Consider the following 21,044-nt stretch of genomic DNA (forward strand, 5'->3'; position numbering starts at 1 on the left):
TTTCTCTCTAATGTGTTATCAGGCCTGATGTGTAACATCAAACACAAAATCTTATCTGCGCCCTCTGTCCTTTCTGACATGGACATTAGTGCATCTGAGACACGTGTCCCACCCTATTGTCAGCTTCTTTCTGTTCTGCGTAGAAAGATTAGAAAGAAGCTGACAGGGGCAAAGGGAAGGGAGAGCGACGTGGAGAGACGGGAGGAGACAGATTTGTGGAGACATGAATGGCTTGCAGGTGTTTTTTTCTTTCTTTCTTTTTTTTTTTTTTTAAAGAGAGAGAGATGGATGAAGTGGGAGATGTGGAGCAGTGACTTTCCCCCCACGCTGTCATTATGTTTTATGGCAGAAGAGGTGTTTGCAAAACCAAAGCTGTAAGGATGGGCCATGTGAGAGAGGGTGAGTTTTACACCGAGAGTGTGTGCAGCAGCAAAAGTGCTGTCTGGTTACACGTCTGCTCACAACCAACATATCTAAAAGTGGAGTGTGAGAGAAAGAGGGAGAGCATTGCTTTCAAGTAGTGCTCAAGAAAAACAAACAGAAGTGAGTGTAGAGTGAGTGAAGGTGAAGGAGTCACTGTTAAGATAAGGAAAGGGCAGATGGAGACGTAGGAGAAGGCTGCATGTGTTTATGTGCAAAGACACCGTAGGGGAGACCGGATATGGTTCTAACACAGAGTAGTTGTAACTAGGGATGTCAGTTTCAATTAATTTTGCTTTCAGTAGCCTGACACCCGTTAATTGGTAACTAATATTTAAGAAATAAAAAAATCATTGACTCAGTGATCTTTGGCACCGCATTTCAAAGCACTAAATTTTAATGTTTTGTGATGAAAATGTCTTTTACTTTATTTTCTGTTGGCTTTGCTGACAACCAGCCAGCTAGCTGTGTTAACATGCTGTACTTACTGCCAGCAGCCAGTCCTCCAGTCTTCAATGTTAGCTAATGTTAGCCTTGATTGCTCTACACTCTGCACCACCTGGGTCGTTTCGGAGCTAACTAGTGATGCCGCTTAGTCAAAGATTTCGGGTGATGGCACGGTCATGTTGCAGAAACATGGTGGCCATCCTCTGTTCTCCCCCCAGGTAGCTTTATTTTGACGCACAAAACTCCTTTAGGACTCTCAGGAGCACCACTCGCTGTGCTAACACTGCTAATGTCACTAACAGGGCTAAAGGGGTTTTGCAACTCAAAATTGGGGGCCACCCAGGGGTAGACCAGAGGGTGGGCATGTTTCCACAAGAACACTGCTGAGTTTATATACTCAGGTCATTTCAGTGTTGAATAAAAAGCCTTCAATGTCTTAAGTTTTGTCATAATCCTTATTTCATGCTACACGGTGGCACGGCGGTATAGTTGTTAGCACTGTCGCCTCACAGCAAGAGGGTTCCTGCTTTGAGTGAGTGTGAATGGTTGTCTGTCTCTATGTGTCAGCCCTGTGATAGTCTGGCGACCTGTCCAGGGTGTACCACGCCTCTCGCCCAATCTCAGCTGGGATAGGCTTGTATCAAATTTTGAATGCACTGGCATAAAAAAGCTCCAAGATACAGACAGAAATGTCAAAAATGTTACAACCATCGCAGTCTCCCCTACAATTAGTATGTTGTGCACTTATAAATAAATACACAAAAGTAAATTTGCAAAAAGATTTTAATCAGCATTGTTTTAATCATTCTTGAATCAATTTACAGGTTTTTTTTAATCATTCTTGTCAAAGGTAAACACATTTCTCGTGGTTGTCTTCAACACCAGTAAATGCTTTTTGCCCACTTCCCAAACCCCGTAACGCAAACTAACATTACAGAAGAGCACATTCTCTCAGACACACTTGCATATTCAGATCCTACAAACGACTCCTTAACGGGTACGAAATTTCTAAATGCAACATACTTGAAAAGCGCGGACAAACACATTCTACATACATACGCACACAATTGTGCACACATATGTTTTTTCTCTTGCTCACTCCCACATACACACACACACACACACACACACACACACGCACACACGCAGGAAAGCAGGCAGATAAAGCCACACACTCAAACACTCGTACACGCTTGTGCACACGCACGCACATTCCATAACCGGCATGTATTATAAATATACATTACAATGCAGACTCCTTCGTTTTGCAAGTGCAGCACTTGAGGAATGCTGCCCTTCTATAAACATCGGCTCTGTCTGTGCATTCACAGTTGGTTTATGACATGCGCTGCTGCAACATAATCTGGTTAGCAGTATCTGTTACATGAGAGTAGGGTTACTGAGTGTACATCCCCACTGATTAGTCATAACCAACAACCCTCTGCTTTTGTCAGGCTGAATTACATCTGCCTATTTATCTACACAGGCAAAATGCTGCAGTAAAAATTCCACTGTTTAAAAAAAAGAATAACAAAATGGCACAATAGCTTATTGAGCAAAGGCCTACAAATGCACATTAATAAATTAGGTAGATAAATAATATACTTTAATGTTAAAATAAATACATCTTAAAAGTAAATAAATTAAAAAAGCACAACATTGTAATCTGATTAATGCCAGCCTACGTTGTCCTGTATAACAATATAAAAAAGTGAACTTCTCTTTATTTGCACATTCACACGTGTTGTTGTTGTTTTTTCTTTACTTTTTTTTTCTTTTTTTACAAAATGGCGGCAGCGTTACTTTGAGACTCAAAGCACAATTTCTCCTCAGGCACCTGCCGCGCTCTGGCGACTGTATAGGGTCGTTTCCATGGTGACTGTGACTGCTGTAATGGCCATCAGCACTGATTGGCTGGGAACCTCTGAAGTGGAAAAGGAATAGATGGGGTTGTCTGGGATTAAAAGGGAACTTGCTGCAGAGAGAGAGGGTTTTTTAAGAATTGTAAATTAGTGGTATTCTGAATGACTCTGCTGATTGCTGCGAGGAGAAAGGTTTGACATCCGGAAAATCTACGCGAAGTGCTGAGGGTAAATGCATCGGAACAAAACACACATCTACCACGTCTAAGTGCCGTCAAATTACTAGTCCAGGGTCTGTATTTTTCTAGGGTTGTTACAGTGTGAAGGCAGGAAATACAGACAAAGGACTAGTTCTAAGAGAGCACTCGCTATCTTCTAAGAAACGCAGGCTTTGCATCTGTACCTATCACAAAGCCAGGGGCATTTTTGATGTCTGGTGAAAATGGATTCTTGAAAGGCCCGTGGATATCCTCACAAAGTCTTTCTCTTTTCTTAAGAAAGAAACACCTTGGGCTCTTATTACCAGCAGCTCCCTCTCACCAGTGAGAAAACATTCTTCAATGTCCAGGATAATGGCAGCAGTTCTCATCACTGACTGATTATATAAATATCCCCTATAGAACATCAGTACAGGTCCAGAGTCCAGCTTGCTTTTTTTTTTTTTGACTACATTAACGTTGAGTTTTATCTATCAGCATACATGGTCCATGGTCCAAGGTCCAAAAATCCACTGTAGAGTTTGCCATCCTCTTCAAAGCATACAGTCACCAAAAACCTTGCTTTCTTCAGCTAAAGACAGTGCAGCTTTAATTCCTCAGGTGATTTTAATATCCATGCTACAATAAAAGTGTGTACTCTACCTCATTACAAGTCCACTTTCAGCATGACAGCAGCACAAAAGTCTGACTCTAAATATTGGTTGTGGTCTCCATGTTGTGGCAAACACACCTGCATGAAATGCTGTGGTATTCATATGATAATGATGTCCAACAACACATGGAGTGTCAAAATACACTGGTGTAAATATGACAGCAAAAAGGCCTCTCCTTTTTTAAAGTCTAGTTAAGTTCAAGGATGTTCTTCCTGTGTCCTTTTGATTGTGGTTCTGTTGCACCTCTGCTTGATTCTTCTTCTGTGTTTCTGCCAACTTTCACATCAACAACTCGGTGGATACAAAGCCCTTTGGACAAGGCGGTCCCAGCTATGCATGAAGTGTCACTCATGGTGACAAGTCGCTAGGACAAAAGGACAGCAGACACAAGCAGCATCGCCACGGTGAGAAGAAGGCGGTCATGTGAAGGGCTGCTGCCACTGACGCTTTTCTCCAGTTTGGGAACTTCGGGGTTAAACTCATCTGGAGAGAAAGTCACAGAGAGAGAAAATAAGAAAAAATGAGAAAAAGAGAAGAGTGTGAAAGAGCGAGAGAGACAGTGTGTGTGTGTGTCTGTGCCAGACAGAAGGAAATGAACCATTACTACATTATTAATTCATCAATCTAAAGGCAATGTGTGATGCATGCAAATTGTGCTTTAACATATGCAGAGAAAAGACATGATGCAATTATCAACAAACCACCAATTATCATCAGCACTGCTACATATGGCCATTCTCCCCCGTGGGATGGAAAATTAAAAACACTTTTGTTTCTGATCTGTTTTTTTTTCTCCATGTATTCCTCTTTTCACACTAATGATGTTTTTATCCTAGAGGGATTTCAATCAAACCAAATTACTATGGCCTTGCCATTGATTAGACACAACAGAACATTAGCTGGAGGGAGAAGACGGAGAAAGAGCTGGGAGAACACATTTTGTATTATTCGGTAAAAAGTGGATTACACTGAGTCATTACGCTCTGTCTCGACATAATGTTTCCCATTATATCTAGAGGGTTATTACATGGCAAAATAAAGCAGAAGGAACCAAACAGAGCTCTGTTGCTTACACAACTACAAGAACAACCTGGGCTGGCTGCTTTGAGATGGCAGAAAAACCTTGTTTTTTTCTAACAAGTAATAAAATTGCAGAAGAAAGCTGCAATTTCTTCCTGACGTCAGTCACATTAGCCCATCAGACATAAAAGAGAGATGTAGGTGAACTAATGGAAGAGTTTTAAAGCTTTGAGATGCGTCACACTGAAGTTATATTGTATCATTAGGAAATTATTTGCGTTTGACAGCTTAAAGAGGACCTATTATGGACCTATTATGTTCATGTTCAGGTTCATACTTGTTTTTTGTGTTTCTGCTAGAACATGTTTACATGTTTTCATGTTCAAAAAACATGTTATTTTTCTCATACGGTCTGTACTGGAACACCTGAATTCACCCTCTGTCTGTAATGCTCTGCTTTAGCGCCTGTCTCTTTATGTAGCCCTCCTGACAAAGCCCAGTCTGCTCTGATTGGTCAATATTTCTACGTCTTCTGTATCTGCACTCTTGCTACATCCTTGCAGCTGGGGAATGACTGTAACAGAGTATAGCAACACTTTCCACTATGAAAAATCAGAAATAAAAGCTACTCAACAAAAATCTTCACAAATGAACATGCTCTGTCTGGTATATGATCTGAAATCGGGGAGAAATTAAAAACATCATTAATGAAGAGTCCATTTTTACCTAGCATGTAGCTACATGTAACAGTGTACTTGCAGCTGGGGAATTACTGTAACACAGTACAGCGGCACTTCACACCATGTAAAAACACCAATTAAAGTCTCTAAACCAAAATCTCCACAACTGGACATCTTCCAGCAGGAATATGATCCAACAGCGAGGAGAAATGAACAACGTCAGCAACCAAGATTACATGTTTTGCTGATGTTAGCATGTAGCTACATGTAGCAGTGTACATGCAGCTGGGGAATGGCTGTAATAGAGTATAGCGGCACTTTCTACCGTATAAAAACAATGAAATATGATCCAAAATTGTACCGAAATTCACACATCTACCACCAAGATGACATGTTTACCTGATGTTAGCATGTAGTTATATGTAGCAGTGTATGCTATGTCATGTAAATACTTGCAGCAGAGTGCCTGGAGCAGATGAACAGATAAAGAAATCTGTCATAAGTTGACATAACTGAGTTTTTTGCTCACAGGTCATTACTTTTCCATTTGTTTACCTCATTATTTGAAACTTTGATCATGTTTAATATAAACATCCTTTGGTGTAACATTGTATACATGACAGAAAATAGGGAGAAGCATAACAGGTCCCCTTTAGAGTGATGCTGGAAAGTTGAAAAATACTTGTTTTGATACAAGAAAGAATATATCTATTTGACAAATTGTGCACAGAAACTGACAAAAATCTGGTGTTTGTCTATCAAAATTCCATTACTTATGCTTTATTATGTTGTCATCATAATATCCCGGTGCGTAAAAGTTCCAGCCAGCATATCATCTCCTATCAAATCAAATTGAATTTCAACAGGAAATACATCAAATTAAAGAGGCAAGATGTCTTAAAAATGCTGTTTCACTGTGACGTTAAGGCCCTGTCTGGAGTTTGCTGTATATGGGGGAGACAGTAATTGGCCACAAGTAAAACAAAACAAGGGTCGTGATAAGAGATAACAGACAGAAACAACAATCACATGATAGCTGATGTTCAATGAATGTGAAGAATTTTGTTTTTGCTGTCTGTCTGAGAGTAAATCATCCAACCACTCCGGTTTGTCCTGGTTATGTGTGACTCTCGCGTCAGGGTTGTTCTTAAGGAACACAAGGCCTCTGTCTGCGGCGATGACACACAACAGTGACATTCACACCACAGTGCACTGAACGAACTCAAGGCAGGAGGGAGAATATAAAGCAGCACTGCCTCAGGTAGGGCCCACAGGTCACAGCAGGGCCTTCACACCATCCGGTTTGTTTCTCCAAAAGGTTTCAAAAGAGAGGCTCCAGAAGTAAAAATGTATACTCAGTGACCAGAAGAAGAAACACTCTGTCTCTGCAGAAAAAGTGAACTCTCCCTTACTTTTACATAAACAAGTACATGCAGCAGCCACAACTCCATTTCCACGGTTGCTTTGGATGTGAACTGATTCATTTCGTGTGATGTTACAGACTTTATTTGTGGGTGCCAGGAGCTTTGACAATCACAAAGCTGCACAATATGCACCTCTTCAAAACCCTTGCTATTTAGGGAGGCCGTCCTTGGAAGATGAATGTGGGGGACGTCGGGCGCCTGGGGCCATAACAAGTTATCAAAGGTCCACAGTATGACACCTAACATCACAGTACAATTGTGGGATACAGCAATCAATTTCCAAGCGCACAATCTGGTGCAGTCTCGTCTGTATGGGGTATAACAACAGAAGAGCGAGCGGGGTAGCTCTCCTGTTCACGATAAACCGCCCAAGGCATTTACAGTGAGATAAGAAACATCAGCTCTAGACTGTCGATGAGTGGAAGAAGGTTGTCTGGTCTGATAAATCCTCGTGCCAACTACGCCACATCGATGGTAGACTGGCAGTGATGCGTAAACAACATGAGGTGATGGACCCATCATGTATGGTTACAGCTGTATAGGTCAGTGGGGGAGGTGTTATAGTGTGGAGGGCATTCAACTGGCTTACACTCTAAATGCCATCTTCCTCCATAGCAACTGACCCCCCCTGGAGCCACCTCCTTGAAAAAGAGCAACAGAAAAGTGGCACAAGCGTGTATAAGACTGATGCAGCTGTAGGGTCTTGTAAGCACACAAACAGAAAACAACTCTATAGTCTGCAAATGTCCTCAATTATTGTGAAAACGCCCACACTCAGGGACAAAAACGCCAACATGGGTCAACTGTGCGAGCAGCTTATAAAGACCCATACTTTGTTTAATGTATTATTGTACACATACCAAAGAAGGAAGTAGTGGTGGATGGGTCAAGGAAACACAATACTTTCACTCAAGAGACCAGAGCTTGTATCCTGAAGTCAATGTTGACTTCTTTTAATAACAATGTAGCCTAGCATGATAGTATGTGTAGCATGCTATACTAGTGATGTAGGTAATGCGTCATAGGTACACGCCATCTTACTAAAAACATACTTATTTAATGGCAAACCATGGTGTTGTTGCCTCAAGCTAATCAAGTACATATGGAGCAGAGCTGCGACCGTTTCATGATGTTAAGGATGTTTTTAAAACTGCGTCCAAAAGGAGGGTAATATATACTGTTTTGAGGCCATTCATATAAGTTTAAGGAGTCAGTGGAAATCGACCTATTTTGTTATGAGAGAGCAATGTGTGAAAACTAAACTTATTTGCTCCTAGCAACCATCCAGACAACCAGCTTTTGTGTCAACTGAAAATGTTGCCAGCACGATGAACCCCAACATGAAAATAGCTCACATGACCACAATGTCAGGCTGAAAGAATTAAGTGAATAAAATATATTTTCAGTCTGATTATCAGGCTAGGACGCTACATGTCTGTTGTAAAGTTGCTTACGAAAGCATGGCAGCTGCTATCAGCACCAAAGGTGGTCCAACCAGGACCAGAGCCAGACACTGTAAATGTTCATTGCTCAGCGCAACCTTAGGGGGGTCTGGGGGCTTGCTTCTCAAGGGAGATTTTTTTTTTCCTCTTTGCCTCGATGCCTAACCATCTGCACATTATTTGGATAAAACACGATAGCTGAAAAAAAAAAGACAACATGTAAAGCCTAGATCCTGTGAGGGATGCTACTGTGAGGAAATTTTCCCACTGGTTAATAAACTTGCGACAATGCCGGTATCACTGACTACACCAGATATTTTACAAGAAAAGATAATCATCAGTGGCACTCCTATCTGTACAGCTCTGATTTAAACTACTGCTAAAGTAATCCAACCAATTTCTGCTGCTACAGCTTTACATTAAAGGCATTTAACCCGGAAAACATGTCTTAAAACTTGACTTTAATGATGAAGTAGTCACAGGAAAGACACTGTGTTCTCCAGTGAGATTAGCAGTAGAGCTATTGTTCATCAAAAATGTGTCTACAAAACAAGACAACAGCCATTTTTGGCATTTGTTGACAGCCAATCAGTTTGAAATTTTGCAGGAAGTAACTGAACAAGAAAGAGCAGATGAGTAAGCTGTTAGATGAAGTTGCAGGTGATAGGCTGCCCACCTCCAATTTCTTAGTGATGTAACCAGCTCCTTTCCCTCGTTAATGTTACCTACTAGCATTGGGTTCACATCTAAAATTTTGCCAAACAGACACCCTTCACCATCGTCTAGTCCGTCAACTCTCTTTACTCTTATGATGTGATAAGTGGAATCTGACTCCTGCTACTCTCTGCTGTGACTCTGCTGATGTACAGAGCAGACACTTTCAGTTAATTGTTGTGTCCATTAGACTTGATTTAAAAAAAAAAAACAAAAGGAAAGAAAAATGAGACTGGGGGCAGTGGGCAGGAAATGTAATCGGTGCATGCTTTAACACCATGTAACACAGATAACACCAACTGCCACGGCAAGCCTGCTCCCTACTTTGTATCTAATTGTTCTCCAGCTGTCTTCATCATTCTGCAACCACAACACAACAAATGTTGAGGATGACTAATTTTCCCTCATGACACCTAAAAAGAGGCAAAAAATGGTCTGTTACTATATTTAAGTTACATAAAACAGATAGGGCAGGAATTTGGTGTAAACAGCATTACTAATCTTGCAACCTATTTTTGTTGTACTATGCTGAGTAGAGTTCACAGAATGAATGTTTAGCTGACAAATCTGCTACATTTGAATCCACGCCATGATAATCTGGGCTGCTCTGACTGCAAATCAAGGATCCCCAACAATGCCAAGTACATGTGGTCTTCAGTACTTTGAATTTAATATTAAGCCAACACAAGAAAGTTTACTAATTTATATTAGATTTATTAGGAATAACAGAGATTCTGGGCTTTTGAGAAAACATTCAGGGCTGTAGCCCCAGAAGCCCCCACCCCCCCACCCCACCCCGCTCCGCCCCTGGGTCCAGCATGTTTCTGAACCATTATTTCAATTCTTCTAGTCACTGAGTGTACAGGCTGTACATATGGGATGAAGTCTTTTGTTTGCTTGGTGCATCACAACTATATTTCTCTGACTGATATTGAGAAAATCTGCACATAACAAGCCAGTCAGAACAGATAAATCAAGGCAGGCGGTGCCTATTGATGCATCTTAAAATGATCTGTTTACAATTGCATTTTCTGGTCCACCACCCAATTTATGATGCAGCCTTTAGCCCTCTAGCTTTGCAGACACTCAATATAGGAGGACAGCATGTAAAGGCAAGTATGTCACAGATGGAAGAATGAACAGAGAGTACTAAGCTCTGCTGCAGGAAACTATAAGATTATGATTAATTCAAGCACTACATTTGTGGCAACCAGCCATTTTTGCTCTACTTCTATACTACAACGAATCCCTTGGTAGAACAGATGTGTGTTTCAAAGGGTTTAGAAAATGAAAATCATAAAAAGGTAAATCAAGTCAATTCAGACTTAAAAGCCAATTCTGGTTTATTTCAACTTGGGTCTTGTTTTTGTAGTTTATGTTACATAGTGGACTCACCAAAGTAATTGCAGAGCTAATGGAAACACCTTCTAATGGGGCAACAAAGACAAGCGAGTCAGATGATGAGGCAGGTTGTAAACAAGCCAACAGCGTCCCATTTCACAAAAATGAATCACAGGCACTGCCTGCACACAGATTGCAAATGGTGGCGGCGTCTCATTTCACAAATGATAAACTGTGATGATTACAGCCGACAGCTTGAGTAATATTTTTATTGTTGGCCTCCATTTTCTCTTCCAAGTAGCTTTGGCTGACCTGGGGATTTGTTTAAAGCCTGTATGCTCATCTTATTGCTCATCTTTCTTTCTCTGTCTGACTTAAGCAATGTCACAATGTTTCCAGATCTCAGCAATAGCTTGTTTGCAATCACAATTTGCAATTCAGATGGAGGGCAGGAAGTGATAAATCTGTATACTGCCTGAAATGGAAATAGAGGAATGTGACTACATAAGAGGGCAGGATGAACCTTCAGGCAGTAGGTATCATCAGAAAATGTAAACTCATGTTGGATGTGATCCATACAAAACAAAAGAAAAATGCTTTTGCCCACAACTTGACAAATTTGCCTGGTGTGGACACAAATTACCTCGTCCTCCAGCACTCCTAACGTTATGAAAGTGTGCAAGAGTCTAGTGGACTATAACTATTCTGTGTGCGGTTGGGTCCATGACTGAAACAACTGCTGTCTTGTTTTTGGCCAATTAGCAAAAGTGCTTTATATTTCAACTGTGTACATGGATGCACCGTTGTTAGGCTAAAGTTATGAGGTAACCTTAGCTAAATTTAGCGACTATTTTCTACCTACTAGGTCAACCGTCCCCACAGGTCTGGTGAAACGTTCTTTAACATCTGGTTCGTCGCTAAAAACACGGAGAGGTTCTCACAAGACACTATAATTGCATCCAGCTCAAGGAATGATTAACACATCACTGTAACGTTAACGTTTGACATTAGTTGACTCCACTTAATTTGGCCCGTGTTTTTTTCCCATCTTGATGGATTGCAGTGTTTATTCGTCAATGAAAATTATGACGAAAAATGTTGGACAATGACCTTTTTTTTCAATGATGAAGACGAGGTGTTGACGAGCTAAAAACAGAGTTTGATCATGCAAACTATGACATAATGTATGTTTCATTTTTGGTGATGAAAAAAAATGAAAATATTAGTGGTGGACTGTAGGACGTTCAAAATGAGAAGATGAAAGAACTTAATGAGTAGTAGAAAAGCATTTTTAACTAGGAAGCGGTAAACAACCATGCTTGCTGTGTCTTTTCTGAGGCCATAGGAGCTATACTAGATCGGAGTGCTGATGGGTCATCAGGATGTTTCTCTAGCCAGCACACACTCACAACGGAGCAGTGTCTACCATGTGTGTCTGAGACTGTGGATTGTGGAGCTGTTAAATGCATTTGTGGAGTCTGTTAGTTGCAGTGGTGGCTGTTAGCAGCTAGCTCTGCTTGTTTGCTGCTGAACCGCAGCACAGCAAGCAGCCACCAACTGCTGGACTTCACATCTGATCCCCACAGGACTCCACTCGGAGGGTAAATGATTTGATTGCTGTATGACAGGCAGGTAGCGGGTTTGATTATCTATAAGTGTAGCTGTGCAGTAAATAAAAAGTCTGAATGGAAATGAACAGCGCAGTTTTCTCTGACAGAGCTTCAAGTAAAGTTTTAATCAAAGATTCTGTGACAGGATACAGGAGTTTAAACCTCCAAACTAACAAGTTGCAGGTTAAGAAAGAACTCAGGCAGAAATAACGTTATATTTCTGCTTCTTGACATGAAGATCGGAGTCAAAGTTTACAATTAACCAAGGTACAAATCCTAGCTGTCTAGCTGTCTTTAATAGTTATTTATGGTCTCAAAGTTTCAGATTTTTAGCTTTTAAAATAATGATCAGTAAGTATGCGCTCTTAAATCATTCTTGAAACTCTGCTGGAGAAATGCAAAGTTGTAAGCGTGAGGAAATTATTTATAGTTGCAGAAAATGTTTAAATGAAATTTGTATTGACTTTTCTTTGATTGCATTGTTTTGAGTTGTTGTCAACTAAAACTAAACTAAACTCTGAAGGATGAAAATGACTAAATCTAGTAAGTATTTTGGCCTAAAGACTAAAACTAAAATAGCTGCTAAATTAACACTGATGGATTGAAACAGCTGTAAACAGCGCAAATCATAGGCATTTGTGCAGTGGTGGTAGTCTTTGCCTCCAGTTGTCTGCCCTCCATCTGGGCAGTGCACTGATGTATGATGTCATGGGCAAAGAAACTTTTAACCTAACAGCCTTATGATTACCCAAAGAAATGTTGTCAGAAACTGCAGAAACGAGACCCAAGATGTAATAGACTGGAATTATCCTCAAAACACCCTGTTGAATAAGGAAAATGTGACGTAGAAGCAAAACTAATAATAAAGTAACGAGGATGACAGCAAGTCCAAACATATGCGGAGAGAGAGGGAGAGATTTGTTTGTCAGTCTGTGGGCTGGTCTGGTCCTGAGGGTGAGTCAGAGAGTGGGTGTCCAGCGGTCAGCAGGGCCATCAGGGGTACGAGTTGTTTTTATGTGTGTGTGTGTGCATAAGTCTGTGTGTCCTGATTTTGTTATTCCTCCAAATGTATTCAGCAAAATGCATCACAATGCTAGAGGCTATGATTTTTTATGATTCCCTGCCAGTGTGTGTTTTTTTATATTAAATTCTACGTAAGCTGGAGCCGGAGTTACTGCTGAGCAATTCGCCCACCACTGAGCTTTTCTTTCTTCCTCTGCCCCTTCATTCGCTGCACCCCCCGACTTTCACTGCCCCCACTCTGGTTTTTATCTCTTTCTCAGCTGCGTTCTCTCTCTCTCTCTCTCTCTCTGCTTCATCTGTCCCTCTTTTTCTGTCAGCCTTTCTCCTGCTGCATTTCTCTTTCACTGCCCCCTTCCTGTCTTTTATCTCTCTGTCTCACTGTATCTCTCCCTCTCCCTCTCTCCATCATCCCCCAGCCTCCCTGTCTGTCTCCCTCTTCTTTCTCTCTCTCTTCTCTGCCCTCTCCCTCTCTTTCTCTCTGAAGGTACTCGTTGCTGATGGCTCAAGAGCTCTCTTCGCTCCCTCTCTGCCGGTCTCAGTTTCCATCTCAGGCAGGTCACACTCTCTTAGCCCTCGTCACACACTGCCCACAGCTCCCAGAAACAAGCATACTAAATGATTCTCGGCAAGAGGCTTTTGTGAGAAAGAAAAATAGAGGGTTTATGTAACCACTCAGCTGCACAATTGACTTGCTGGCTGACATGTTTTCTCCTTAGGTAAACATGGACCTTTCATTCCTTACAAGACCTCTACTGACCTTGTGGAGGCTTCACCTGCGTGTGTGTGTGTGTGTGTGTGTGTGTGTGTGTGTGTGTGTGTGTGTGTGTGTACCTGCGTGTGTAGGAGATAAAGTATTTTTTTTTATTGTTTGTAATTCTGGTTTATATTACCCATTCTGATAACTTAAGTGTATAATCAATCCAATACGCATTCTCGTCTTTTTTTTGTGCTCCCCAAATTTGTAATCTATATACCTCACTGTGCGCAGCTCATTGAAATAATCAGGCAACATGAGGCCAGGATGGCTGTGGCACTAAAAACTGAGTTAGTGTCCTGTCATGGCTAAATTAATGTAACTAACGCAATGTAATGTAAAATTAATGAATTTTATAATGACACTGACAAATTAACTCGATGATAATGAGCCCCAGGGTTCGGATTTAGGACCACTCTTATTCACAGTTTATTTAAACAGTATCAGTCAAAATGTGCCAAATGCAAATTTTCAATTTTATGCGGATGACACTGTTTTTTACTTTACAGTATCAGGCTCTTTGTCAGTTACAAGAGGCTTTTGATACTGTACAACACACGATTAATGAGCTGATTTTGAATCCTGACAATCAAAACTTATGATGTTTACAAACTCAAAGAAAGAGCCACTAAACCTTCCATCTATCATTTTGTTTCAGAGCAATGTGATTGAGTCTGTGTCTTCATATAAATACCTAAGACTCTTAATTGTTGAGTCTATTTTAATCCTCACATTCAGCAACTTGTGAAGACGCCGAAGCTCAGACTAGGCTTTTATTACAGAAATAAAGTCTTGCTTTTCTTTTGATGTAAAAGAAGACTTGTTGCTGCTACTTTCATGCCTGTGATTGTCTGGGGAAATGTTTTATATATGCATGCATCTTCTCAATGCCTTCTCTCCTTAGATACTGTATACCATGATGCATTGAGGTTCATTACAAGTATCAATGCCCTCACTTACTATTGCTACCTGTATGCTCAGATTGACTGGCCTGCATTGTCCATCCGCATTTATCCAGCTGAAAAATGCTGGTAGTTAGCATCTTTGCGTTGTGACATATTCAGAAGAACTAGCCTTGCTATCTGTCCTCAAAGTTTATCTTAAAAAATGGAAAAAGGGCTTTTAGGCCCCTGCAGCTTGGAGTCTGCTGCAGACGGAGGACGGTGCATCAGGTTGTAGATGCTTTGACTAAATATCTGCTTTTATCTGATCCAGGATATGCTGACCTGATTTCTTGGTATGTTGTGATTTTTCATTTGTTTTTTGTCTGCAACTGATGTTTACTGTCTTGGCCAGGACATTGGCATTGGCACCAATACCTTCTTAATACTTCTAAGTTACTTTAGTGATTGTTAAGTTATCACAACTGATCATAATGGGGGCCAAAACTATGAAAATAAGCCCCAAATTCCAGCATTGCATTACTCAAGATCAGTCTCCATCTCAGGACCACTTTTTCAACATCTCAGGCTCGACTGCATTTTTACTCGATCTTGTCTCGGTCTCAGACAAAGACAACTCTGAATTTGTTTTAAGATCAGTCAAGACCACAACTGTGGTGATAAAACTAAATTGCCCGTGCAAAACAGGACAGTTGAATAAAGATGCTTAAGTCGATTTCAGCTCCTAAGTGTTTGTTTGCACATAGAAAATTCCTCTCTGAAATGCCTTTATTATGATTTTATCAAGACATTTTTAATGGTACACTTAAAGGATGAATAGGGAGGAATCTTCATCTGTTTTCTGTGGGTGTTTTTATGGGAATGTGCATCTTAAGAATCAATTGGTGGACGGCCTCTGGTTTGCATGTCGAACATTTTATCGCGTTTTATGCAGTGTGTGACTCTTGACTTGGTCTTGTCCTGTCTTGGTCTTAACTTGGTCTCAACTCCTCAAAGTCTTGGTCTTGTCTTGGTCCCGATACGCTCTGTTCTTGGTCTTGACTTGATCTCACTTTAGGTGGTTGTGGCTACAACACTGCTGAGCTGTAATAAAGTGGAATTACCTGTTGCCTAATAGATGTCATGGGTCTACTGTTGGGTTAAGTACACTTTTTTGGCGTTCCTACACAGATGCCCATAAACACAGTATGTAAATAAGGATGTGAGTGTATGTCAGTACTGCTGAATCACGTAAGTTTCATTGTTTATTGTGTTACCCATATTGCCCAAATCTCAGAGCAGAAAATAAAGACTTTACTCATCAACCAGCCGTGGCCTGTGGATTTTCTCTTGCCAACCATAGAATAAAAAAACTAACAAATGGTTGGTTCCTTTCCACAATGATTGGTACACACATCCAGCTTTGCAGCCACAGCCAAATATTGACCAGCATCTGGCAATTGGCTGCTGTTCATTCTCAGCAACTCAGCGTCACTCACCAATGTTGTGTATTTTGATGTTTGGCCTGACTGTGTAGTCGGGAGAGGTCTGACTGGAGTCATCATCTGCCTGGGAAACTGAGAAACACACCGCATACACACACACACACACAAAAAGACAGAAAAAGAAAGAAGAGGGAGAAGTGAAAAAGCAGAGGAGAGAAATGACGGTGGAGTGAGGGAGGAGAGACGGGGGAGAGAGAACACCTCATTAAAATGACAAGACTGGGTAAAATGTGCATTTTAGGCACCACTAAATTGTATACAGATATAGCAGAGCATGGAGCAGTTGGTGTGCCCTTGCCACTAAGAAAGCTTGAAGAAATCCTGGACTGAGATTTCAGACTTCTATCTGAAGATTAAAAGCATTTGGAACCGGTGGACAGAAACCATTTTTACATTTACTCTCTGGCTAGACATAGAATTACATTCAGTCTGCATTGCCAAATTATCTATGAATGAATGATGTGTGGGTTTGTACGTCTTTGTGTATTTTCTGCCTCTTCTTTTTGTAACTAAATATGTGTTTTTATGTGAGCCTGTGATTCTGCAAACAGTTAGGAGGATGATGAGCATTTACAGAGAATTTACACAGAAGCTGGTAGCAATCAAGTTGCAGCTTTTTCGCAGATGTAAAGCATATGTCATGAATATTCTCTTTCTTATCTGAAAGTCTTGAGAGCGGTCAAGGTGGGAGACGCGGAGAAAAATGAAAACGGTCTGCAGGCAGCTGAAATCAACAGCTTTTTGATAGCAAGCTGTTAAAATGACCTTGCTGAGTAAAGGTTGCGGATTGTAAACTGACTAAATGCACCAATGCGCACATAGCCATTCATGCACACACACACACACACACACACACACACACACACACATTAAAAAGATTTACAGCCGACAAACTACCATGTGCAGACACACACAAATGCTCAAACTCCTACACCTCGAACACACACAGCGACACACACACACACACACACACACACACACACACACACACAGAAGCAAATGGAGGCATGGTAGACACATCAATAGATTAACCGTGACACCGGGATGGGGGGTGGGTGTTAAGGTGATGTGTACACAGGGGCTGACACTGGCCTGAGTGTGGGATGTATTAGTGCTGACAAGGTTAGAGGAGAGGGGGAGGCTTTCAGCACTGGGCTCCCTGATCAAAGGCCTGCAGGGGAGAGAGCAGGCTACCAGGGTAAAAATAACACACACACTATACAGGGCAGCAGGCAACAGAGAACCAGAGAGAGAGAAGACGAGATAGACAGTGGGGGAGAAGGAGGGAGGGGAGAGGGGGAAAGAGACGGTCAAGAAAGGGATGGGGAGTGACAGAGAGAGAGTGGAAGGGTCGAGAGAGCCAAATCTTGCAGCTGAATCATTTTTTTCAACATCTTTTGTGCGGCTTCACGAGAGCATGTCATTCACAGAGAGAGATAGAGCATTACTGTAATAGCACTGAGACAGAGAATAACATTAAGCCATCACTCTCAAAGCGCTGCTTCGAGGGAAAAGACGCCATCATCAAAACGTCGCCAAGACAGCGCGCGGCAGAGAAGCCTCTCTCTGAGACAAGACTGTCAGATCTTAGTTTTTCTGTTTCTCTCTCTCTCTTTGTCTCTGTCTCTGTGTGTTTGGGAGATACAAAGAGATATGAGGGGAGAGGGAAAGTGGAGATAAGGTGACAGAAAGAGAGGAAATGTTATGAAATGAATGGGGGGGGGGGGGGGTAAGACAGGATTCTTAGGTCTCACCAGTGGAGCAGCAGACGTAGACCCTCAGTCTCAGGCAGCTGTGGCCATGGTGGTGGGTGGGCGTGGCTAAGACAGAGAGCAAACACACAGCATGTCAACCTTGTGCCCTCTGCAGGCCGCACCACCTTCAAAAATCCAAACTGCAGTTCTGCAAGTGAGCAACGTCCTCAGCTGAACTTCCAGGATCTATTAGCAACACCCACATGCCATCAATACATGTGGGTGACAGCCACTGAAGAGGAGACATTACAATATTGGATGTTCAGCACTCTTTGGCTTTTTCCATCCATCACAATAAACCACCGTTTACTGGCCTGACTCACAGATATAGTAGTACTCCTGTCCCACGTTGAACTCGTAGCCCAGCGAGAAGGCGCTATAGCGCTGGAACTTCTCCGAGAACTTGATGGGAGCATGAGGCGCGTGGGGCCTGTTGCACTCCCAGCGCTTGAAGCCCAGCTGGGGGTCGCAGGTGCGGTAGCCGCGGTAGCTGACCATGTAGAGGATGTACTGCTCGGCCACAGTGCGCTCTAACGTCCCCCTCTGGCTGGTGTTGTAGTGCGGGCAGTAGATGTCCAGGTAGTCATTGACACTGACCTGCACCGTGAATCCCTCCCTCCGCAGCCTGGATGAACAAGACAGAGAGATAGAGGAGGAGGAAAGATGGACAGAAATGTGGATTAGTATTTTAGCCACAAGACTTTTACTACTTTACTTAACTACTTTAAACACTGGAGGGCCTCAGGACACGTTTGACAGTGTATGGCAACCTTTCATTACTTAACTGCTTAAACAGATGTGAAGTTATAGTATTGTTTGTTTTCAACATTTGCTATAGAATTTAGCTTTAAACCGCAGGCATGCCCGCGCACCCACACACACCTTGGGTAATCTTCTTTTTTGTTTGTTTGTTTTTATAGAGTGCTGCAGGGATGAGTCCTAACACCCAGAAACCGGGGGTCCTTTAACTCTGTATACATGGGTGTTTTTTTTTTGTTTGTTTGTTTTTTTTTTAAACAAACAAACTGGCTGCAAATAATGAATTGTTTTCATGATCTGAAAAGACATTTGGAGCCTTGTCGCCTGCATGAGGTTGCCAGGCAACCGGACCTCAGGAAATGACTTCTCAAGAAATAGTCATGCACATAATTTTTACACTTTCCAAATAAACAAACAAACAGATATGACATATCAGTTACTGAGAGGTGCTTCTAGGTGGATTTTTGTAATTTTGGAGTGTTGTCACTATCCTGGAATTTCTAACGCAAACCTTGAAAAGTGTCAATATTTGATGCTATTTTCAGTACCACCGGGAAAAATTGACAATGAAGGCATAAAATAGAAAATTTTAGAAAAAGATAAATATAACAACAACATGACGATGATGAGTTATCCTGGTTCGTAGCAGAGAACAGCAGAATGACTGTACGAAACGTTATTAATAAGAGAGAAAACGCAGCTGGTACCGGTTATAGCAGCAAACAGTTACTATCACTGCAATTAATCTGTTGATTATTTTCTCAATTAATCGATTTGTTGTTTGGTCTATAAAATGTCAGATAGTAAAAATAATGTGGATCAGTTTTTATGTCCTAAAATGTCTTGTTATCATGAGTTTACTGTCATAGAGAAAGAAATCATAAAATATTCAAATTTAAGAAGCTGGAATCAGAGAATTTTTACTTTTTTTCCTTAAATAATAACTCAAACCAACTGATTGATTATTAAGTTAGTTGACGATTAATCTAATAGCGGACAACTAATCGTTGCACATCTGCTAATGGTGTATGAATACCGCTGAAAATGAGTGGTTTCAAGTATTCAGAATCAGTCTGCATCGATAATGATATTGATAATGTGACTTTGGACACGACCTTGTTTTCAGTCTTTGTGTTAAACTAAGCTGATCCTGTCCTGACTGGAGCTTCACATTGAACAGACAGATATAAAAGTATTGTTGAGTTTCCACAACTCTCAGTGAGAATTAGGGCTGCCTGATGTGCAAAAAAAATAAAAATAAAATAAAAATCATACTGGGATTATTTAGACAGATATTGCAATTGCAATATTGCAATGTCATTTTTAGACTTATAGGATGCCTCATTTATATTGAGTATTCTGTGACACATTCTACCTTCATCAAAAAATGACACCTCCTGCCATTTAGATATTGCACTTGGCCATATTGCCATTTCAATGATGTTTTGAATAATTGTGCAGCCCTAAAGAGAATTCCTTAAAGATGCTGAACTATTCCTTTAACCTCTCAATTAGAGTCCAATTAGAGCACGTGAAGATGTCTTCAAACAGTCAAAAAACCCAAAGACATTTAATTTACAACAAGATAAAACAGAGAAAAGCAGCAAATACTCAATGTAAAAGCAACACAAAGAGGCCAGAAAGCTATAGACTTTTCCCTCAGCGCACATTAACACCCACTTCTCTTCAAGAGAGAGGAACTATTACACCTTTCTCCCCCCGTCTGCATATAAAAACACACATTTCCTCACTAAATGCCTCGTGGCGAGGGCTGAGAATGGTGCTGAGAATGATAATCTGCACTCCTGTCTTTCCCCCTGAGCCAGCTACAGGCCGGGTCATTGAGGCGGAAGGAGATCCTGTCAGTGGCGATGTATGCTCTGGCCGCAGGGGAACCGGCCTGCACACAGTACATATGATGGCCCGCGCTCCCCTGGCAGCCGTCACTGATGGACGAGCAGGCTGTTAGCAGGTAAGGAAGGCCACGTTGAGGTTGGGCATGTATGTGTGTGTGTGTGTGATGTGCATGACTACAGAAAATCCTTCAGCTGATTCAAGTCTCCTCACCAAACAACCGACACGATGATGTGATATGATTTTGCATTCAGCCACCACGCTGTGATCTTCACTGTTTATAATACTAAGTATACTTATTATGTAAATTATACAATCTGTAATTAGACAAAGTAGAAGTCATTAGAAGGGCTCCTGCAGGTGAGCTGATGAGATGGGAATTGTCCTTGGCTGCAGTGATGTGTAACATGCACAAAGTACTACTGTAATAACTTATTTGCACCACTAGGTGGAAGTATTGTGCTGTCTTGTGTTTAAAGAGCAAACCTCTCTTTCTTTCTCCTCTGCACTCATTTTTTCCTCTCTCCTGGTCGTCTCCTCTTTCTTACACATTTTCTGTTATACAAAGGAGCACACACAACCATCCCTCACTGTGTATACATTGTGCTTACACACACACAAAGCTGCTCGCACAATCATGTGCATACGTTACTAGGTCAGGCCTCCAGAGAGATTATTATTCA

General features: G+C 41.4%; 1 protein-coding gene across 1 annotated transcript in view; it reads right to left on the minus strand.

Moving 5' to 3' along the window:
* Positions 1 to 1,668: 1,668 nt before the first annotated feature.
* The window catches only part of efna3a (ephrin-A3a), an 86,522-nt gene continuing 67,146 nt past the window's right edge, over positions 1,669 to 21,044 (minus strand). The window contains exons 2-5 of the mRNA XM_049603251.1: positions 18,072 to 18,373; positions 17,749 to 17,814; positions 15,989 to 16,066; positions 1,669 to 4,083 (exon numbers count right to left, since the gene is read on the minus strand). Of these exons, the coding sequence (XP_049459208.1) occupies positions 3,965 to 4,083; positions 15,989 to 16,066; positions 17,749 to 17,814; positions 18,072 to 18,373 (565 nt within the window). The 3' untranslated portion in view covers positions 1,669 to 3,964. The remainder of the gene's footprint in view (positions 4,084 to 15,988; positions 16,067 to 17,748; positions 17,815 to 18,071; positions 18,374 to 21,044) is intronic.

Source organism: Epinephelus fuscoguttatus, linkage group LG17 (genome assembly GCF_011397635.1).
Source record: "Epinephelus fuscoguttatus linkage group LG17, E.fuscoguttatus.final_Chr_v1".
Classification (NCBI taxonomy): Eukaryota; Metazoa; Chordata; class Actinopteri; order Perciformes; family Serranidae; genus Epinephelus; species Epinephelus fuscoguttatus.